Source organism: Mesoplodon mirus (assembly GCF_964341445.2).
Source record: "Mesoplodon mirus genome assembly, chromosome: 13".
Taxonomy (NCBI): domain Eukaryota; kingdom Metazoa; phylum Chordata; class Mammalia; order Artiodactyla; family Ziphiidae; genus Mesoplodon; species Mesoplodon mirus.
Window position 1 is genome coordinate 693,271 of NC_138989.1, and position 17,908 is coordinate 711,178.

The 17,908-nt window shown below is 51.4% G+C and overlaps 2 protein-coding genes across 4 annotated transcripts; one reads left to right on the forward strand and one right to left on the reverse strand.

Annotated features, from left to right (window-relative positions):
• Positions 1 to 3,585, reverse strand: P2RX2 (purinergic receptor P2X 2). Of its 3 annotated transcripts, XM_082640237.1 has the most exons (12): positions 3,300 to 3,585; positions 2,870 to 3,005; positions 2,692 to 2,763; positions 2,506 to 2,581; positions 2,328 to 2,424; positions 2,080 to 2,160; positions 1,815 to 1,953; positions 1,309 to 1,439; positions 978 to 1,068; positions 790 to 855; positions 604 to 681; positions 1 to 411 (listed from the first exon to the last, which is right to left on the reverse strand). In XM_082640237.1, exons 1-12 carry the CDS (start codon positions 3,473 to 3,475, stop codon positions 307 to 309), a joined length of 1,248 nt encoding a protein of 415 aa, XP_082496363.1. In that variant the 5' UTR covers positions 3,476 to 3,585; the 3' UTR covers positions 1 to 306. The 3 variants fall into 3 exon arrangements, with proteins under 3 accessions (XP_082496363.1, XP_082496362.1, XP_082496364.1); XM_082640236.1 differs by having other exon boundaries at positions 1 to 681; XM_082640238.1 differs by lacking the exons at positions 2,506 to 2,581; positions 2,692 to 2,763 and having other exon boundaries at positions 1 to 681; positions 3,368 to 3,585.
• An 11,990-nt stretch (positions 3,586 to 15,575) lies between these two features.
• Positions 15,576 to 17,649, forward strand: LRCOL1 (leucine rich colipase like 1; the record flags this gene model as incomplete). Its single annotated transcript, XM_082641756.1, is given in 5 exon segments — positions 15,576 to 15,665; positions 16,739 to 16,768; positions 16,771 to 16,866; positions 16,972 to 17,097; positions 17,159 to 17,649. Coding segments are annotated over 5 exon segments (636 nt in total). The 3' UTR covers positions 17,453 to 17,649.
• Between the last annotated feature and the right edge of the window lie 259 nt (positions 17,650 to 17,908).

Here is a 17,908-nt window from a genome sequence, read left to right on the forward strand (position 1 = left end):
GGAGAACAGCTAGGGCGAAGGTGGAGGTGGGGACTTGCCACCTACAGGCCCCTGGGCAGTTGGGGGACGAGATGGGCAGGCCGGGAGCAGGTGCCGTCCCCTTCATGTCATCCCACTGCCTGGTTGCATGGGGCCCTTTGGCTGCTGGTTTTGCTGAGACGCAGTGCTGAGGTGTGTGGGCAGGGCCCAGGTCCAAGGTCCCAGCCATGCTGCCCTGGGGAGCGGGGCGCTCCTGGGGCCACAGACTTCAGGGGCCCCCAACAGGCCCAGGTCTTCAGTGCAGCACGACAGAAGGTGGGAGTGGGCTCAGAGCTGGGCCAGACCTCGGGCGTCTGTGAGAGCGCAGTCCTGTTGGGAAGGCTCAGAGGCGCCAAGCCCTGGTCCTGCACCCCGCTTGGGAGCATCCACCATCTGCTCAGACGGGGCAGAGGTGGGGCAAGGCCATGGGGGTGGGGCAGCCCAGGCCTGGCTCTGCCCCTCACCCTGCGGTGGGCCAGCCTGGCCTGGGTCTGCGGAGCAGGGATAGGGTGGGGGAGGGCCCTGGCCCAAAACAAGGGCCAGGGTCACAGGCCAGCTGCCTGAGGAAGGCCCTGGAGTACACACCTTGTCAAATTTCTTATGGCTGTAGACCTTGTTTTTGTTCATGAACGTCAGCAAGATCCAGTCGCACAGGAAGGAGCCCTGAGACCAGCAAGACCGACGCCTAAGAGCCTGGCACCCGCCCCTCCGCCCCCCCCCGCCCCGCCCCGCCCCCACCCCCACCCCGTGACACTAGTGCGCATCCCTTACCACCCCGATGGAGGTCAGCGCTGTGGCCAGGTTAATGATGGTGGGAATCAGGCTGAACTTCCCTGCCTGGAGGCACAGAGGCTGCCTGAGATGGTCGGGAGTGGGGCTCAAGGGAGGCGTGGGGTGTGGTAGGAGAGGTTGAGGCTGGGCCAGCCCAAACCCCAGGTAGGCAAGGTGGGCTGGTTTACCTGTCCGTGCACGATGACGTCAATGCGGATCCCGTAGGCTTTGATGAGTGTACGGGTGGTGCTACCATTTACTTTGTAATACTTGGCGAACCTAGGGCAGAATGACCCGGAAGCACATCAGAACCTGGGCGGGAATGACCCGGGTGCAGGAGCCCCGGCCACCTGACCCTGAGGAGCATGACGGGGGTGGGGTGCACCTGTTGCCCAAATGGGGCAGCTGCAAGACTCCGCCGACCACTGGCGCCCCTGAACCTTTGGGCACCTGCCCTGTTGACTCCTGGACCTCCACGGCTAGGGCAGATGAGGACCCAGTGTCCCAAGGTCAAGGTACCTGAAGTTGTAGCCAGATGAGGCTGGGACATGCTTGGGGTCGAGCCTCCGGAAGGAGTATTTGGGGTTGCACTTTGACGCCGACAGGTCCAGGTCACAGTCCCAGTTGATAATGACCCCAATTACACCACCCTGTCCAGAAGTGGGCACAGACATGGGGTCAGGGTGGGCTCACAGAGAGGACCTTCAACAGCCCCAGGGTCCTGCTGAGGCTATGTGTGGGATGCATACTGTGAGGCACCCAGGGCAGCTCAGGGCAGAGAGCTGAGGAAGGGGGCTAGTTGAGTGCCCTGCTTCCGAGGCATGAGGGGATGCCAGGAGTCAATAATTTAGCAGGAGCCATGCACACCCAGATGGGTCAGCCGATCGTGTTTCTCTTTCCTCTGCCCGAGCAGGGCCAGGGCTGGCCAAGGCTGCAGACAGACTCGGCTGTAATGAGACCCTTTGTGTGCAGGTGGGAGCCAGCACCCGGACAGCTGTCCCACCCACTCTCCCTGGTGCCCTCACCGTGTGTGCCAGCTGCGTGAAGTTTTCCCCTGCCTGCTCCACAATGTAGCCCAGCTTGAAAATGGGGCAGTAGAGGTCAGAGACCTCATGGAATGTGCAATGTTTCAGGTAGCCATCCTTCCGGTTCTCGATGTTGCCCCTAAAGACAAGGCCTAGTGGCATCAGATGGGGAGGGAGCAGAAGCCATGCACCCCCAAACAACACATTCCAAGAGGCAACTCCCACTCCAGCCCAACTCTTGTCACCACACGCTAACAGCTCTTACTTGGAGAACTGGAATTTGGGGTAGTGGATGCTGTTCTTGATGAGAATGGTGAAATTCGGGGCCATCTTACCGAGAAACTGGCTGAGGAGGCACAGACCAGGTGTGTTTAGTCTCCCCTTCCCCCCGTTCCCCAGGCTCCCCCTCTGCGCTGTCCTCCCTTCCTTCTCCCCCCACACACCCCGACTCAGGGAGGAGAAAGGAGCAAAGGAGCTTGGCCCCAGGTGGGTAGGGACAGCGGGCGTGCACACCTGACTGAGGCCCCGTCTTCCACCGGGCACCAGCCGGACACCTCGCAGGTCTTGGAGGACCCGTGGTAATAAGGCACGCAGCGCCCGGTCCGCAGGCCTGTGGGCAGAGGCGCGCTCAGGTGGCAGATGCGCGCTCAGGGGCGCAGCCCGCCCCCGCCCCCAGTTGGCACACACTGACCGTTTCCCAGCATGTCCAGCTGCCCAGCCACGCAGTCCTCGTCCGAATCGCAGGTGGCGTTGTTGACCCTCATACTCTAGGGAGGAGGCTGCTTGGTCAGGGGCCCAACACCCTTTGCCCCCAGGCGCAGCGGACCAGGCAGGGCCCCTCCCTCCCGCCCCAGCTCTGCTCTCTACCCGGCCTCACCTCGGCACAGGTTCCGAGGGTCTGGAAGGGGGTGACCTCGATCCTGGTGATGATGCTGAACACGCTGCCCCCCTGGGCTCAGAAAGAAGGGACGGTCGGCCGGCGCCGGGCAGCTCGGCCGGCGCTCGGTCCCACCCTCGGGGTGCTCGGGGGGCGGGGCGGGGCCCGAGTGGCGCACCTCGGGGGGTTTCACGTACTCCTCCACGTCCCACACTTTGTGCTCGGACGAGGTGATGCCCTTGACCTTGGTGATGACGGAGCTCTCGGGGCCCGTCTCCCTGTCCTGGTAGCTCTTCTGCACGATGAACACGTACCTGTGCGGACGGGCAAGGCCGGCTCTGGAGGCGACCCCGGGACAGGCCCGGGACCCCTCCCCTGCCGAGTGAGCTTGACTCCGGCGGGACAGAGGCTGCGTCACCGCCTCTCGGGGGCCGGCCGGGTAGGCTCTGCGGCGCCCGAGGGGCCAGCCTTGGCGGCCGCCACCGGCATTCTCCTCACCCCCTGCCCAGAGCGGCCCCTCCAACCTGGGACGTCCCGGCGGCGCCCTCCCCTACCCTCCGGACCCCGCTGGACACCCCCTGCCGCCGGGTCTCCCCGTGCGCACCCACCACACGAAGTAGAGCAGAATGAGCAGCTGCACCGCGCGGTACACGATGCCCAGGCGCCGGTTCTTCACCACGATCACCTTGGGCGTCTCGTAGTCCCAGAACGCGGACCAGCAGCCCCGGGCCAGGCGTCGGCACGCGGCCGTCCCCGCGGGGGGTTTGGACTCGGCCGCCGCCATGGCCCCGAGCTGCTGGGACTGGGAAGCGGGCTGGGGGGCGCCGGCGTGGCCGCCTCCCGGGCGTGGCCTCGCGCTCCCCGCCCTGTCCCGCCTCGCCCCGCCCCAGGTCGGTCCCCGAGCCGCGGGGGCGCCGGGCGGAAACACGCAGCGCACCTGGCAGGTGTCGCCAGGTGGGGCCCCGAGTGGGCAGAGTCGGGGGTCGCTGCAGCCGTCGCCCCCAGCCCGCTCAGGGAGGGCGTGAAGACGGTGCAGGCCCTCGCGTCCCTCGGGAGGACACTTAAGACGCGGGGGGAAGACGCGGCAGAGCACCGCCCGCCTCCTCTGCGTCTCCGCCAGTGTCTGATGCGCAGCGCGCACTAAACCCGAAGAGCAATTCCTTTAAAATATATATATGTATATATTATATACATATATATATACACATATATATATTCAAAATCCAAAACATTTCTTCATGATAACAACACTTAACAAACTAGGACTAGAAAGGAAATTTCTCAACCTGATAAAAAAGTATCTACAAAACACCCACAGATGATATCATTTTTTTTTTTTTTTTTTTTGCGGTATGAGGGCTTCTCACTGTTGTGGCCTCTCCCGCTGCGGAGCACAGGCTCCGGACGCACAGGCTCAGCGGCCATGGCTCACCGGCCCAGCCGCTCCGCGGCATGTGGGATCTTCCCAGACCGGGGCACGAACGCGTGTCCCCTGCATTGGCAGGCGGACTCTCAACCACTGCGCCACCAGGGAAGCCCCCTGATATCATTTTTAATGGTGAAAAGAATGAATGCTTCTCCCTAAGATCAGGAATAAGAAGGGGTTGTCCTCCCTTGTCGCCTCTATTCAACATTGTCCTGGTGGTTCCAGCCAGGGCAAATAGCAAGAAAATGGGGACAAAATTAAAATAGAAATAGAAAATCCTAAGGAATCCACTAAAACCTATTAGAACTAATAAGCAAGTTTAGCAAGGTTGCAAGATGCAAGGTCAATATGTAACCGAGTAGGACCCTGTGGGGCCTTCCCAGGACAGACCCTCCCCTGTCCTCTGCCTGCCTGTTGTCTGTAGAAAAGCTCTAGCCTGCTAGGCCCTCCCCCGGTTCCAAAGGACAAATTTAATCAGAGAAGTGAGAAAATGCAGAAAGAAAACAGTCAAACAAGACAAAATAACAATATTTTAGCCATTAAACAAAGTCAAGGGCCTTTAGTTCTTCCTCAAGGGCTGTCGATAGTATGCTGAGCCGTGTCCCTGAGCTGTTTTGCAGATACTGAAACCCCCATCAGGTGGAAGAAGTTAACTGTATGCTGCCTACACGCATGCAGACCCCAGACTGGCTGGAACCTGAAGGTTGATGATGTTAATTCCCAATTACCTTACCACCAACCAATCAGAAGAATGTCCACGAGCTGATCACACACCACACAACCCCCCTCCTTCACCCTGTCTTTAAAAACCTTTCCCTGAAAGCCTTCAGAGAGTTCACGTCTTTTGAGCACTAGTTCCCTGGACTCCTTGCTTGGTACCTGCAATAAATGCTGCACTTTCCTGCATCACAACCCGGAACCAGTGGGTTGGCTTTACTGCTTGCAGGTGAGAAGACCCAAGTTTGGTTCAGTAAAAAATATATAGGGAATTCCCTGAGGGTCCAGTGGTTAGGACTCTGCACTTCTACTGCAGGGGGGTTGAGTTCAATCCTTGGTCGGGGAACTAAGATCCTGCAAGCCACGCGGTGTGGCCAAAAACAAACAAATATATAAAAATCAGTTATAGGGCTTCCCTGGTGGCGCAGTGGTTGAGGGTCCGCCTCTCGATGCAGGGGACACGGGTTCGTGCCCCGGTCCGGGAGGATCCCACATGCCGCGGAGCGGCTGGGCCCGTGAGCCATGGCTGCTGAGCCTGCGCGTCTGGAGCGTGTGCTCCGCAGCGGGAGAGGCCACAACAGTGAGAGGCCCGCGTACAGAAAAAAAAAAAAAAAAAAAAAAAAATCAGTTATATTTACAGCACTTGCAATGAACAATCTGAAAATTAAGAAAACAGTTCCAGGAACTTCCCTGGTGGTCCAGTGGTTAAGAATCTGCATTCCAATGCAAGGGATGTGGGTTCGATCCCTGGTTGGGGAACTAAGATCCCACATGCCTCGGGGCAACTAAGCCCCCCTCACTGTGACTAAGACCTGACAGCCACAAATAAAAAGAAAACAGTTCCATTACAATAGTATTCAAAAGAATAAAATACTTAGGAATAAATTTAACAGGACTAGTGCCCACCTTATCTGAAACCTATACAACTTTTTTTTTTAATTAAAGAAGATCTAAGTAAGTTGGAAGACAGTCCATGTTCATGGAATGAAAGGCTTAATGATGTTAAAATAGCAATTCTTCCTGAATTTATCTACAACTTTAGCACAATCTCTATTAAAATCCCAGGTGGCTTATTTGCAGAAATGAATAAGCTGATCCTAAAATTCATATAAAAATGCAAGGGATCCAGAGTAGCCAAAACAATCTTGAAAAAGCAGAGTGAAGTTGGAGGACTCACACTTCCCAAATTCAGACCTTACTACAAAGCTACAGTAATCAGAACAGTTACCATAGGACCCAACAATTCACTTGTACTTACTGGCATAAGGATAGAAATGTAGATTTATGGAACTGACTTGAAAACAAAGAAAGAAAATATAAATATGTAAACCAGAATAAGATAAATTGATTTTGACAATGATACCAAAAGAATTCATTGGGGAAAGAGTAGTCTTCCAACAAATGGTGCTGGGACAACTGTATATCCATATGCAAAAGCATTAACTTGGACCCCTACCTCACGCCATATACGAAAATTAATTCAAGATTAAAGACCTAAATGTAAAAGCTAAAACCATAACACTCTTAGAAGAAAACATAGGTGTAAATATTTGTGGACTTAGGTTTGGCAATGGATTCTTACAAATGATAAGTATAAGCAAATAGAGAAAATAAATAAATAAATTGAACTTCACCAAAATTAAAAAATTGTTGTGCTTCAAAGGACACCATCAAGAAAGTAAAAAGACAACCCATAGAATGGGAGAAAATACTTTCAAATCATATATATGATAAGGGACTTGTACCTTAAAAACTCTTACAACTCAATAATAAAATGATAAATAACCAGTTTGAAAAAGGAGCAAAGGATCTGAATAGGACATTTTCCACAGAAGATACACAAATGGCCAGTTAGTATATGAAATTATACTCAACGGCATCCACTAGTAGGGAAATGCAAATCAAAACCACAGTGAGAGACCACTTCACACCCACCAGGATGACTGTAATTGAAAAGAAGATAATAACAAGTGTTGGTGAGGATGTGGAAAAATCAGATACTTTTTATATCCAGTGGGAATGAACAGTGGTGCAGCCGCTTTGGAAAACTTGTCTGGCAGTCTCTCAAAAGGTTAAACCTAGAGTTATCACAGGACCCAACAATCCACTTCTAGGTGGAACACCCAGAGGACACGAAAACGTGTCCCCACGGAAACTTGTACGTAAGTGTTCGTGGCAGCATTATCCATAATGGCTAAAATTGGAAAGAGCCCAAATGTCTATCAACTGATAAATAGTATGTGGTATATCCATTCAACAGAATGATTCTGCAATGAAACAAATGAAGGAACTTCTACGTTACAATGTGAGTGAAGCTCGAAAAAATTTTGCTCATTGAAAGAAGTGAGTCCCTGGAGACCACCTGTTGTATGAATCCATTTATATGGACTGTGCAGAGCAGGCAAATCCATAGAGCTGGAAAGCAGATTAATGGTTGCCAGGCCCTGGAGGGGGGGGCGGGGGGGAAGATGGGGAGTAAGGGCAACAGAGTCCTGGGTCCTCCAGGGTGCTACGGTGGGATGGGCCCCTGCTCCCTTGTTGCCTGCGACCTGGGGGCAGCAGAGACCCGTCCCTGGGGTGTTGCCCTGCTCCTGGGCCCACGGATGCTGCTGTCAGCAGAGGCGGTTTCTCCCTGTGCCTTGAAGGGGAGTGGCTGGCCAGTCTGCCCAGCACGGGTTACAGGAGCACATAGTACAGGGCTCTCCACTGGCCAGGGGCTCGTCGCTGTGTGGCCCACCAGTAGCCTGACCCCAACAACTGCAGCGTTCAACATCTGGCACACTGACCCCACGAACAGAAGGTCGTGAGGGAGGAGAGGTGTGAGCAGCTCCGAGAGGCTGTCACATGGTTCAAGAAAGAAGAGAAACTGGGGAGAAGTGATAAATGGACTTGGTGGGCCCCAGGCAAGAGGATTTTTTTAAAAGGTTCATACCTAAAATGTGAGGGCAAAATACCGGCGTTCCAGGGATAGAGAGAAACCCACACCAACAGGGAGATTTCTCCCCTGCAGGTCACCCTCCTCCCCCTGGGCAAAGCCCTGCCCGGCCAGCTGTGGCAGGGGTTCTCTCTTCTGAAAACGTGTAGTGTTTTTTCCTTATCTTTTCTCAGAAGAAAAGGTATGTTATAAAATCTCGTTTGTCCAAGAATTTAGTGATTTCTTTCACTGTCTGAGAAGAGTTTTCTGCTGTGTCGTTATGATCATGCTGAGGACGACAGGACAGCTGCAGGGTGCCCCCAGGAAGGTGGCTTTGCCATGTGCACCCACCCCGTTAGAACTCTCCCATTAGCAGCCTCTCAAAGTCAGTGCGAAGCCTGTGTCTGGACCCCAAACGCTCATTGTGAGGTTTAGGTGAGTTGTCTCGAAGCGTCCTGGAAGGAAAATTAAAAGTGAAAAGTCCTAATGCAAACTTCAGGCTGGGAGAAAACAAGCGTAGCCCCAACCACAGAGTCAGTGGTGACAGTTAAGGTGTCAGTTAAAATCTACAATTTGCATTAACATATTTAAATAAGTTAAAGAATTTTATCAAAAGCTTTTCTGCATCTATTGAGATGATCATATGGTTTTTATTCCTCAGTATGATAATGTGGTATATCACACTGACTGATTTGCTGATATTGAAAAACCCTTGCATCCCCGGGATAAATCCCACTTGATCATGGTGTATGATCCTTTTAATGTGTTACTGGAGTCAGTTTGCTAGTATTTTGTTGAGGATTTTTGTATCTGTGTTCATCAGTGATACTGGCCTGTAATTTGCTTTTTTTGTGATATTTTCATCTGATTTTGGTATCAGGGTGATGGTGGCCTCATAGAATGAGTTTGAAACTTTTCCTTCCTCTGCAATTTTTTTTGGAATAGTTTCAGAAGGATAGATGTTAACTCTTCTCTAAATGTTTGGTACAATTCACCTGTGAAGCCATCTGGTCCTGGATATTTGTTCCTTGGGAGTTTTTAAATTACTGACTCAGGGAATTCCCTGGTGGTCCACTGGTTGGGACTCCACGCTTTCACTGCCATGGGCCCAGGTTCAATCCCTGGTCAGGGAACCAAGATCCTGCAAGCCACGTGGCGTGGCCAAAAATACTGATTCATTTTCAGTACTGGTAATTGGTCTGTTTATATTTTCCATTTCTTCCTGGTACAGTCTTGCAAGATTGTACCTTTCTAAGAATTTGTCCATTTCTTCCAGGTTGTCCATTTTATTGGTATATAGTTGCTCTTATGATCCTTTGTATTTCTGTGGTTTGGTTGTAATTTCTCCTTTTTCATCTCTGATTTTATTGATTTGGACCCTCTCCCTTTTTTTCTTGATGAGTTTGGCTAAAGTTCTATCATTTTTTTTTCATTTTGATATGTTTTATTTAACCTAATACATCCAAAGTATTATTGTTTCTTTTTTTATTACATAAAGAATTTAATTCATCTAGGTATATATATTTTATATAATATTCTTTTCCATTATGGTTTACCATAGGATATTGAATAAAGTTCCCTGTGCTATACAGTAGGACCTTGTTGTTTATTCATTCTATATATAAAAGCTTACATCTGCTGACCCCAATCTTCCACTCCATCCCTCCCCCACCCCCTCCTCCCCCTTGGCAACCACCAGTCTGTTCTCTATGTCCGTGAGTCTGTTTTTTGTTTCACAGATAAGTTCATTTGTGTCGTATTTTAGATTCCACAAATAAGTGATATCACATGGTATTTGTCTTTCTCTTTCTGACTTACTTCACTTAGTATGATAATCTCTATTTGAAAGATTTATCAGTTTTATCTTTTCAAAGAACCAACTTTTAGTTTCATTGATCTTTTCTATTTCTTTTTTAGTCTCTATTTCATTTATTTCTGCTCTGATCTTTATGATTTCTTTCCTTCTAATAACTTTGGGTTTTGTTTCTTCTTTCTCTAGTTGCTTTAGATGTAAGGTTAGGTTGTTTATTTGAGATTTTTCTTATTTCCTGAGGTAAGCTTGTATTGCTATAAACTTCTCTCTTAGAACTGCTTTTGCTGCATCCCATAGGTTGTGGATCATTGTGTTTTCATTTTCATTTGTCTAGGTATTTTTTGATTTCCTCTTTGATTTCTTCAGTGAGCCATTGCTTGTTTAGTAGCATATTGTTTAGCCTGGACACACGTTTGTGTTTTTTACAATTTTTTATCTTGTAGTTGATTTCTAGCCACATAGCATTGTGGTCGGAAAAGATGCTTGGCATGATTTCAATTTTCTTAAATTTGTCAAGGCTTGCTTTGTGGCCCAGCATGTGATCTATGCTGGAGAATGTTGCATGTGCTCTTGAGAAGAACGTGTATTCTGCTGCTTTCAGGTGGAAATCTCTATAAATATCATAAAATTCAACATCCATTTATGACAAAAACTCTTCAGAAAGTGGGCACAGAGGGAACATACTTCAACATAATAAAAGCCATATATGACAAGCCCATAGCTAACATCAATGGTGAAAAGTTGAAAGCATTTCCTCTAAGATCAGGAACAAGACAAGGATGACCACTCTCACCAGTTTTATTCAATGCAGTTTCGGAAGTCCAAGACATAGCAGTAAGAGAAGAAAAAGAAATAAAAGGGTTCCAAACTGGAAAAGAAGAAGTAAAACTGTCACTGCAGATGACATGACACTATACATAGAAAATCCTAAAGATATTACTAGAAAACTACTAGAGCTCATCAATGAATTCGGTAAAGTTGCAGGATAAAAAATTAATACACACAAATCTGTTGCATTTCTATAGACGAACAATGAAATATCAGAAAGGGAAATTAAGGAAACAATCCCAATTTACCATTGCATCAAAGAGAATAAAATACTTAGGAATAAACCTATCTAAGGAGACACAGACCTGCGCTCTAAAAACTATAAGATGCTGATGAAAGAAATCAAAAAGATGACACAAACAGATAGAAAGATATACCATGTTCTTGGATTGGAAGAGTCAATATTGTCAAAATGACTATACTACCCAAGGCAATCTATAGATTCAATGCAATCTCTATCAAATCACCAATGGCATTTTTCACAGAACTAGAACAAAAAATTTTAAAGTTTGTATGGAAACACAAAAGACCCCAAATAGCCAAAGCAATCTAGAGAAAGAAGAACAGCTGGAGAAATCAGGCTTCCTGACTTCAGGCTATACTACAAAGCTACAGTAATCAAAACAGTATGGTACTGGCACAAAAACAGACACATAGATCAACAGAACAGAATAGAGAGTCCAGAAATAAACCCACACACTTATGGCCAATTAATCTATGATAAAGGAGGCAAAAATATACAATAGAGAAAAGACATTCTCTTCAATAGTGGTGCTGGGAAAACTGGACAGCTACACGTAAAAGAATGAAATTAGAACATTCTCTAACACCATACACAAAAATAAACTCAAAATGGATTAAAGACTTAGATGTAAGACCAGATATTATAAAACTCCTAGAGGAAGACATAGGCAGGTCACTCTTTGACATAAATCACAGCAAGATCTTGTTGGGTCCATCTCCTAGAGTAATGGAAATAAAAACAAAAATAAACAAATGGGACCTAATTAAACTTAAAAGCTTTTGAACAGCAAAGGAAACCATAAACAAAATGAAAAGACAACCTGCAGAATGGGAGAAAATATTTGCAAATGATGCAGTTGAAAAGGGATTAATCTCCAAAATATACAAACATCTCATACAGCTCAATATCAAAACAAATAACCCAATCAAAAAATGGGCAGAAGACATAAATAGACATTTCTCCAAAGAAGACATACAGATGGCCAACAGGCACATGAAAAGATGTTCAACATCACTAATTATTAGAGAAACGCAAATCAAAACTGCAGTGGGATATCACCTCACACCAGCCAGAATGGCCATCATCAAAAAGTCTACAAACAATAAATGCTGGAGAAGGTGTGGAGAAAAGAGAACCCTCCTACACTGTTGGTGGGAATGTAAATTGGTACAACCACTATGGAGGACACTATGGAGGTTCCTTAAAAAACTAAAAATAGAGCTACCATATGATACAGCAATCCCACTCCTGGGCATGTATCCAGAGTATACCATAATTAGAAAAGATTATGTTCATTGCAGCACTATTTACAATAGCCAAGACATGGAAGCAACCTAAGTGTCCATCAACAAGATGAATGGATAAAGAAGATGTGGTACATATATACAATGGAATATTACTCAGCCATAAAAAAGAATAAAATAATTTGCAGCAACATGGATGGACCTAGAGATTATCATACTAAGTGAAGTAAGTCAGAGAGAGAAAGACAAATATCATATGATATCACTTATATGTGGAATCTAAAAAAATGATACAAATGAACTTATTTACAAAACAGAAATAGACTCACAGACATAGAGAACAAACTTACGGTTACTAAAGGGGAAAGTGGGGGAGGGAAAAGTTAGGAGTTTGGGATTAACAGATACATACTACTATATATAAAACAGGTAAACAACAAGGTCCTACTGTATAGCACAGGGAGCTATATTCAATATCTTGTAATAATCTATAATGGAAAATAATCTAAAAAAGAATATATACATATATATAATTTTTTTGGCCACGGGGCCCAGCACGTGGGATCTTAGTTCCCCGACCACAGATTGAACCCGTGCGCCCTGCAGTGGAAGCGTGGAATCTTAACCACTGGACTGCCAGGGAAGTTCATATATATATATATATAATTGAATCACTGCTGTACACCAGAAACAAACACAACATTGTAAATCAACTATACTTCAATTTTAAAAATGGTTAAAAAAATAAGTTAAAGAAATTAGTTTTAGGAGGACTGATTTTTTTTTTTTTACTTAAAAACGCATTTTACAAGTGAAAAAAGCAAGTTATTCGATTGAATTCTAATTCTTTGGTTAAAAGGAAATGTTACTCTCTGACAAGGATAGAATTTTAAAAACATATAAATAACAACGTAAAAACAATGAAGTTATAAGTAAAAGTTCAAATAGATTTCCTTTTCTAAATAGCTTTATTGAGATAAAATTCACATGCTATACAATTCACCCATTTAGAGTGTATAATTCATTGTTTTAGTATATTTACAGAGTTATGCAGACATCACCCCTGTAAGAAACCATATCCTGTCACCAGCTGCCCCTCCTCACCCTCTGCCATCTCCCTGGGGGGTCGTGTCCACTCCTGGGGGTTCGTGACTGCTCTTGGACGGTTTATGTCTGCTTCTGGGGAGGCTCATGTCCACTCCTGGGGGTCGTGTCTGCTCCTGGGGGTCATGCCCACTCCTGGGGAGGTTCGTGTCCACTCCCGGGGGGGTCGTGTCCACTCCTGGGGGTCGTGTCTGCTCCTGGGGGTCATATCTGCTCCTGGGTGGTTCGTGTCCACTCCTGGGGGGTTCGTGTCCGCTCCTGGGGTTCGTGTCCGCTCCTGGGTGGTTCCTGTCCGCTCCTGGGGAGGTTCGTGTCCGCTCCTGGGGAGGTTCGTGTCCGCTCCTGAGGGGTTCATGTCCACTCCTGAGGGTCGTGTCCGCTCCCGGGGGGTTCGTGTCCGCTCCCGGGGGGTTCGTGTCCGCTCCTGGGGGTTCATGTCCGCTCCTGGGGAGGTTCGTGTCCGCTCCTGGGGGGTTAGTGTTCACTCCTGGGGAGGTTCGTGTCCACTCCTGAGGGTCCTGTCCGCTCCTGGGGGTTCGTGTCCGCTCCTGGGGAGGTTCGTGTCCACTCCTGAGGGTCCTGTCCGCTCCTGGGGGGTTCATGTCCACTCCTGGGGGGGGGTTGTGTCCGCTTCTGGGGGGAGCCTGGGCGGGGGCGGGGCCAGGGCCTGGGAAGTGTGGGCAGCGGTGCCAGGTGAGGCCCCAGAACCCAGAACGGCCCACTCACATCTGCCGACCTGCGATGGGGTTGCAGGGAGACCTGCAGACACACTTGGACCTCCGCCGGCACGTAGGACGCACGTGTGGGAAAGGTGCGTCCCAGCTTTGCAGGTGCTTTTTTTTTTGAGGAGAAAAGTTTAAAACATTGTTGTCGAACACACGTTGAACTAGACTTTGAGGTGCTTTTCCAAAGGTAACGTTTAAAAGAGACGTGGTGTCGTTGTCACTAAGACCTGCAGCCTCTGCTCTCTTTTCTCGGCATCTTTATCTCTTTTCGGCGTCCACAGATCCAAATAGGGCTCTGAGTTCATGCGATTGTGTCTCTTTTGAAACAGCAAAACTTCTGAATGAAATGCTTTAGCATTGCTTTTGTGGCTCATGAGCCATGGTTTACTGTAGATACATTTAAGTCTAAAATTGCAGAAAACCAAAACTCAGAGAAGTGACGTGTCCTGTGACTTGCCATTTTCATTAACAAAAGTATAAACGAAGCCACTCTGAGATGTTGTGTGTTGCTCAATTCTGTCCTTACCGAAGGCACAGGGTAATTTCTGGATATTTGCATGGGGCCAAGAGTCTGTGCTGACAGACAGGAATGGCTCTGGAGCAAACACCAGCCCTGGTTGTTTGGCTCGGGTGCCCTGTGTGAGCTGCAATACGCAGGAGACAAACCAGACCCCTGCCCGCCCACCCCAGGTACCCGACACCACTGCCCCACCAGGTCCCTGCCCACGACGACTTTCCTGGTCGGAGAATCTGTCTGGCGGGTTGGCGGGGGGCACCACCCCCAGGCCACTCCCCCTCCCTGTCTGTGCTCCACCCAGCTCTGTTCTCCGGAAGGCTCTGAATTCCCAAATTCCCAGCACAGGCAGCCAGGGCAGCCAGCTGAGGACTGGGAAGCTGAGGGTGGGAGGACTCATCCTGGAGGGCTGAAAACCGACAGTTCAAAGGGGGCCCACCCCTCATTTCACAGGGAGGGGAACCAGGGCCCAGAAAGGCCCGGCGGTCTCCCCAGATGCCCCGCAACAAACAGAGTGACCTGGGACAGTCTGAGGGTGAGGGCCGTGGGCCCTGAGGACACTCGTCCTGTCACATCGCAGGGTCCAGAGCTGGAGACCAGAGGGGACCGCTGCCAAGGTTGGCCCAAAAGAGAAGCGAGGAGAGATTCTGAGCGCGCTAACCTCAGAGACACTCTTGTCTAAACCAATAAAGGGCTCGATCGTTCCCCAGAGAAAGGCTGTTGAAAATACATTTTCCACTCAGTGATAAAGAGAAATTTGCTACCAAGCCCTAAAGTGACACGGAGGACCCTCAGCTGCGTCTTAGGAAGTGGGAAAAGCCACCTGAAAGGTGACACACTGCACAGCTGCAACCCTGGGACGGTCTGGAAAAGGCACAGCCATGGGGATGTGAAGGGGTCGGGGTCAGGGTGGGCGGTGCCAGGGCTGGGGGATGAACAGGCGGAGCAGAGGAGTTTCTGGGCAGTGAAACGACCCCGTACGATTCTCAAGCGTAGGTACACTTCATACATGTGTCCAAGCCCATCGCATGTACAACGCCAAGACCGAACCCTCATGAAACGGTGGGCTTTGGTTTATAATAATGTATCAAAATCGCTTAATGGATTGCAGCAAATGCATGACACTGACTAAGATATTGATAATGGAAATGGAGGCGGGGCAGGGGCATGTACGGGAACTCTCTGCACTTCCTGCCCGATCTTGTAAACAAAACCCCTCTAAGAAAAAAAAACCCTCTAAGAAAACAATGTCTATTCATGTTTAAAAATCCGTCTGGATGGAGAAAGCCTGGGAAGGGGAGGGGCAGGAGCCCTGCAGGGACTCCACGCCCTCTGGGGCCAACAGGCCACCAGCGATGGCCAGCACTGGGCGTCTGCTGCTGCTCCGGTTGCTGCCCGCGACCCTGGTGACGACGCGGGGGAAGCACCTGCCACAGTCCCACAGGGTAAGCTACAAGTCCCTGCCCCCCGTCGCTGCACGGTCCAGGGCTGCCTGCGCGCAGGCCCGGGGGGACTCCCGGGCTCCCAGCCCGCTTGCCTGCCCCGGGCTCTGTGCTCCCTCTTCTGTCCCCCGTCCCGCGCCCAGCCTGTGAGCACGTCCGCCTCCCGAGGCTCTCAGGCCCCCAGGACGGCTGACTCCTGACTCACACCCAGGCCCGGCGCCGAGTCCCCAGTCCAGTGGCCCCTGCGACCTGGGACAGAAGCTGCTCCAGGAACCCGGCGGCGCGGGGTGGAATGACAGGGGCAGGGGAGGAGGGGGGGAGGAGGGGGCAGCGGGTGCCGGGGTGACAGTGATCAGCTCGTGTGCATCGTGGTGTGACATCAGAGACGACGCGAGCCGGCTGTCCTGGGGGCTGTCACCTCCCTGCTCCCCTCGTCCTGCCTGGTCCGCAGCGGCCCCTGCACAGGAGCAGCAGGGAGGACTCCGCGCCGCGCGGCCCCCTTCCCGGGGCCCTCCTGTCTGCTTGGTCTCTTCCTCTGTCCTCCGGTCTCACCCGCTGAGCCGCCCCGACCCTGAGCCCAGACGCTTTATTCTCAGCCCTTGAGAGCTGAAGTCACTTACCCAGAACAGTAAACGTGGAACAACGGCTCTTGGGGACCTTCAGTAGTTTTGAGTTTGTGAAGGAAATTTCTGAGAGCCAAGCGGAGGGCCCCTCACAGGTGGTGGGCGGGCGGCAGGCCTGGGCTTCAGTCCAACTCCTTGTTGGCTCTGTGATCCTGGGCAAGCCACCTACCCTCTCTGAGTCGCAGCGTCTCACCTGTAAAACGTGAGAGCGTGGGGAGGGGCCTGGAAGCTCATCCGTGGCGCCCCTCCCTGCCCGCTGCTCGGCCGCACAGCAGCCTCTTCCGCCTCTGTGCCTCAGTTTACCCTCTGCCTCCCTCCCCTGGATCTCCATCTTCTGGACCCCCACGGTCTGCAGATGTTCCAGAACAGTGTCAGGCGGGCAAGCCAAGTTTGCAGGGTGGGGGAGGACACGGGGCTGCGGCGGGCACAGGTGGGTGAGCCTTGACTTGGCAGGGTGTCGGGGAGGCCTGCGAGGAGTACTCAAAGAGTGCCAGAGCGGCTGCTGCGTCACCAACAGCCTGAGTCCCCAGAAGTTCTGCAGCCCCCAGACCGTCTTCCAGCAGTGCCTGTCCTGGCAGAAGGTGTGCCCTGCCCGGGCCGGCGAGGGGCGAGGGGCCGGGGAGGGCGGGCCCTGGGAAGGAGGGCGGGGGGCCTGGCAGAAGGGACCAGGTCTCCTTTTCCCGCAGCCGAACGGACACACCTGCCTGGACCACACGGAGAGCCGGAGCGGCTGCTGCGTCACCAGCAGCTACGGGCTGCAGACGTACTGCACGGCCACGACCATCTTCCTGCAGTCCGTGCCGTGGTGCAAGGTGAGGCCAAGGGCCGCGGGGCGGGAGTGGGGCGCCTGCTGGCTCTGACCGCTGTCCCCAGCCCAGCGGGGACCACTGCGCGGACCACAGCGAGTGCCGCAGTAAGTGCGGCATCCAGCTGAACGAGGTCGGCCCCCACCGCTGCGTCCCCCGGAGCGGCGTCCTGCTCCAGTGCCTGCCCTGGGCGAGTCCCAGAACTGGGTCCAGCCCGCCTGTGGGGCTAATTCCAGCGACTGGCCTGAGGGCGGGCGGGCGGGCAGTGACCTGGAAGTGGTGTGTCCCCTCCCAGGAGAGGCCGCCAACTGCCTCTGCAGCTCGGCCTCCGTTCCCGTTTCCTGAAGCAGAGCCCGGATGAGGCGTCAGAAAAGGACACAGGTCACGGGGGGTGGGTTGTCAGGTCCATCAGGGTTGCAGCAGGACAAGGCGCTGGACGCCCGGTGAAGGGCCAGCACAGCGGCGGGGGGCGGACCCACGGGATGGGGCAGCACCGGGACTAACTCCTGTGGGGCTGGACGAAGGGAAGCACTGTCTCGGGGGCCGCCTCCTCCCCCACCATCGCCTTCCCCAGAGGAAGGAGCTCAGTGAGGCGGCCCCCCAGGACGCAGGACCTGAAGACACCACGGAGGACGGGGGGGAGGTGGGCAGAGGGAGGTGGGGCACAGTGACCGGAGGGTCACGGCGAGCGGCTGGAAGACGACACTCGGGTGCCCGAGCTCGGACGCCGGGACCCGTGACTTCAGTCTGACGGTAAAGGTGTGTCTGAGCCCGGAGGTTGAGAACCAGAGCTTTCTGAGCACGCCCACCTGGCCCA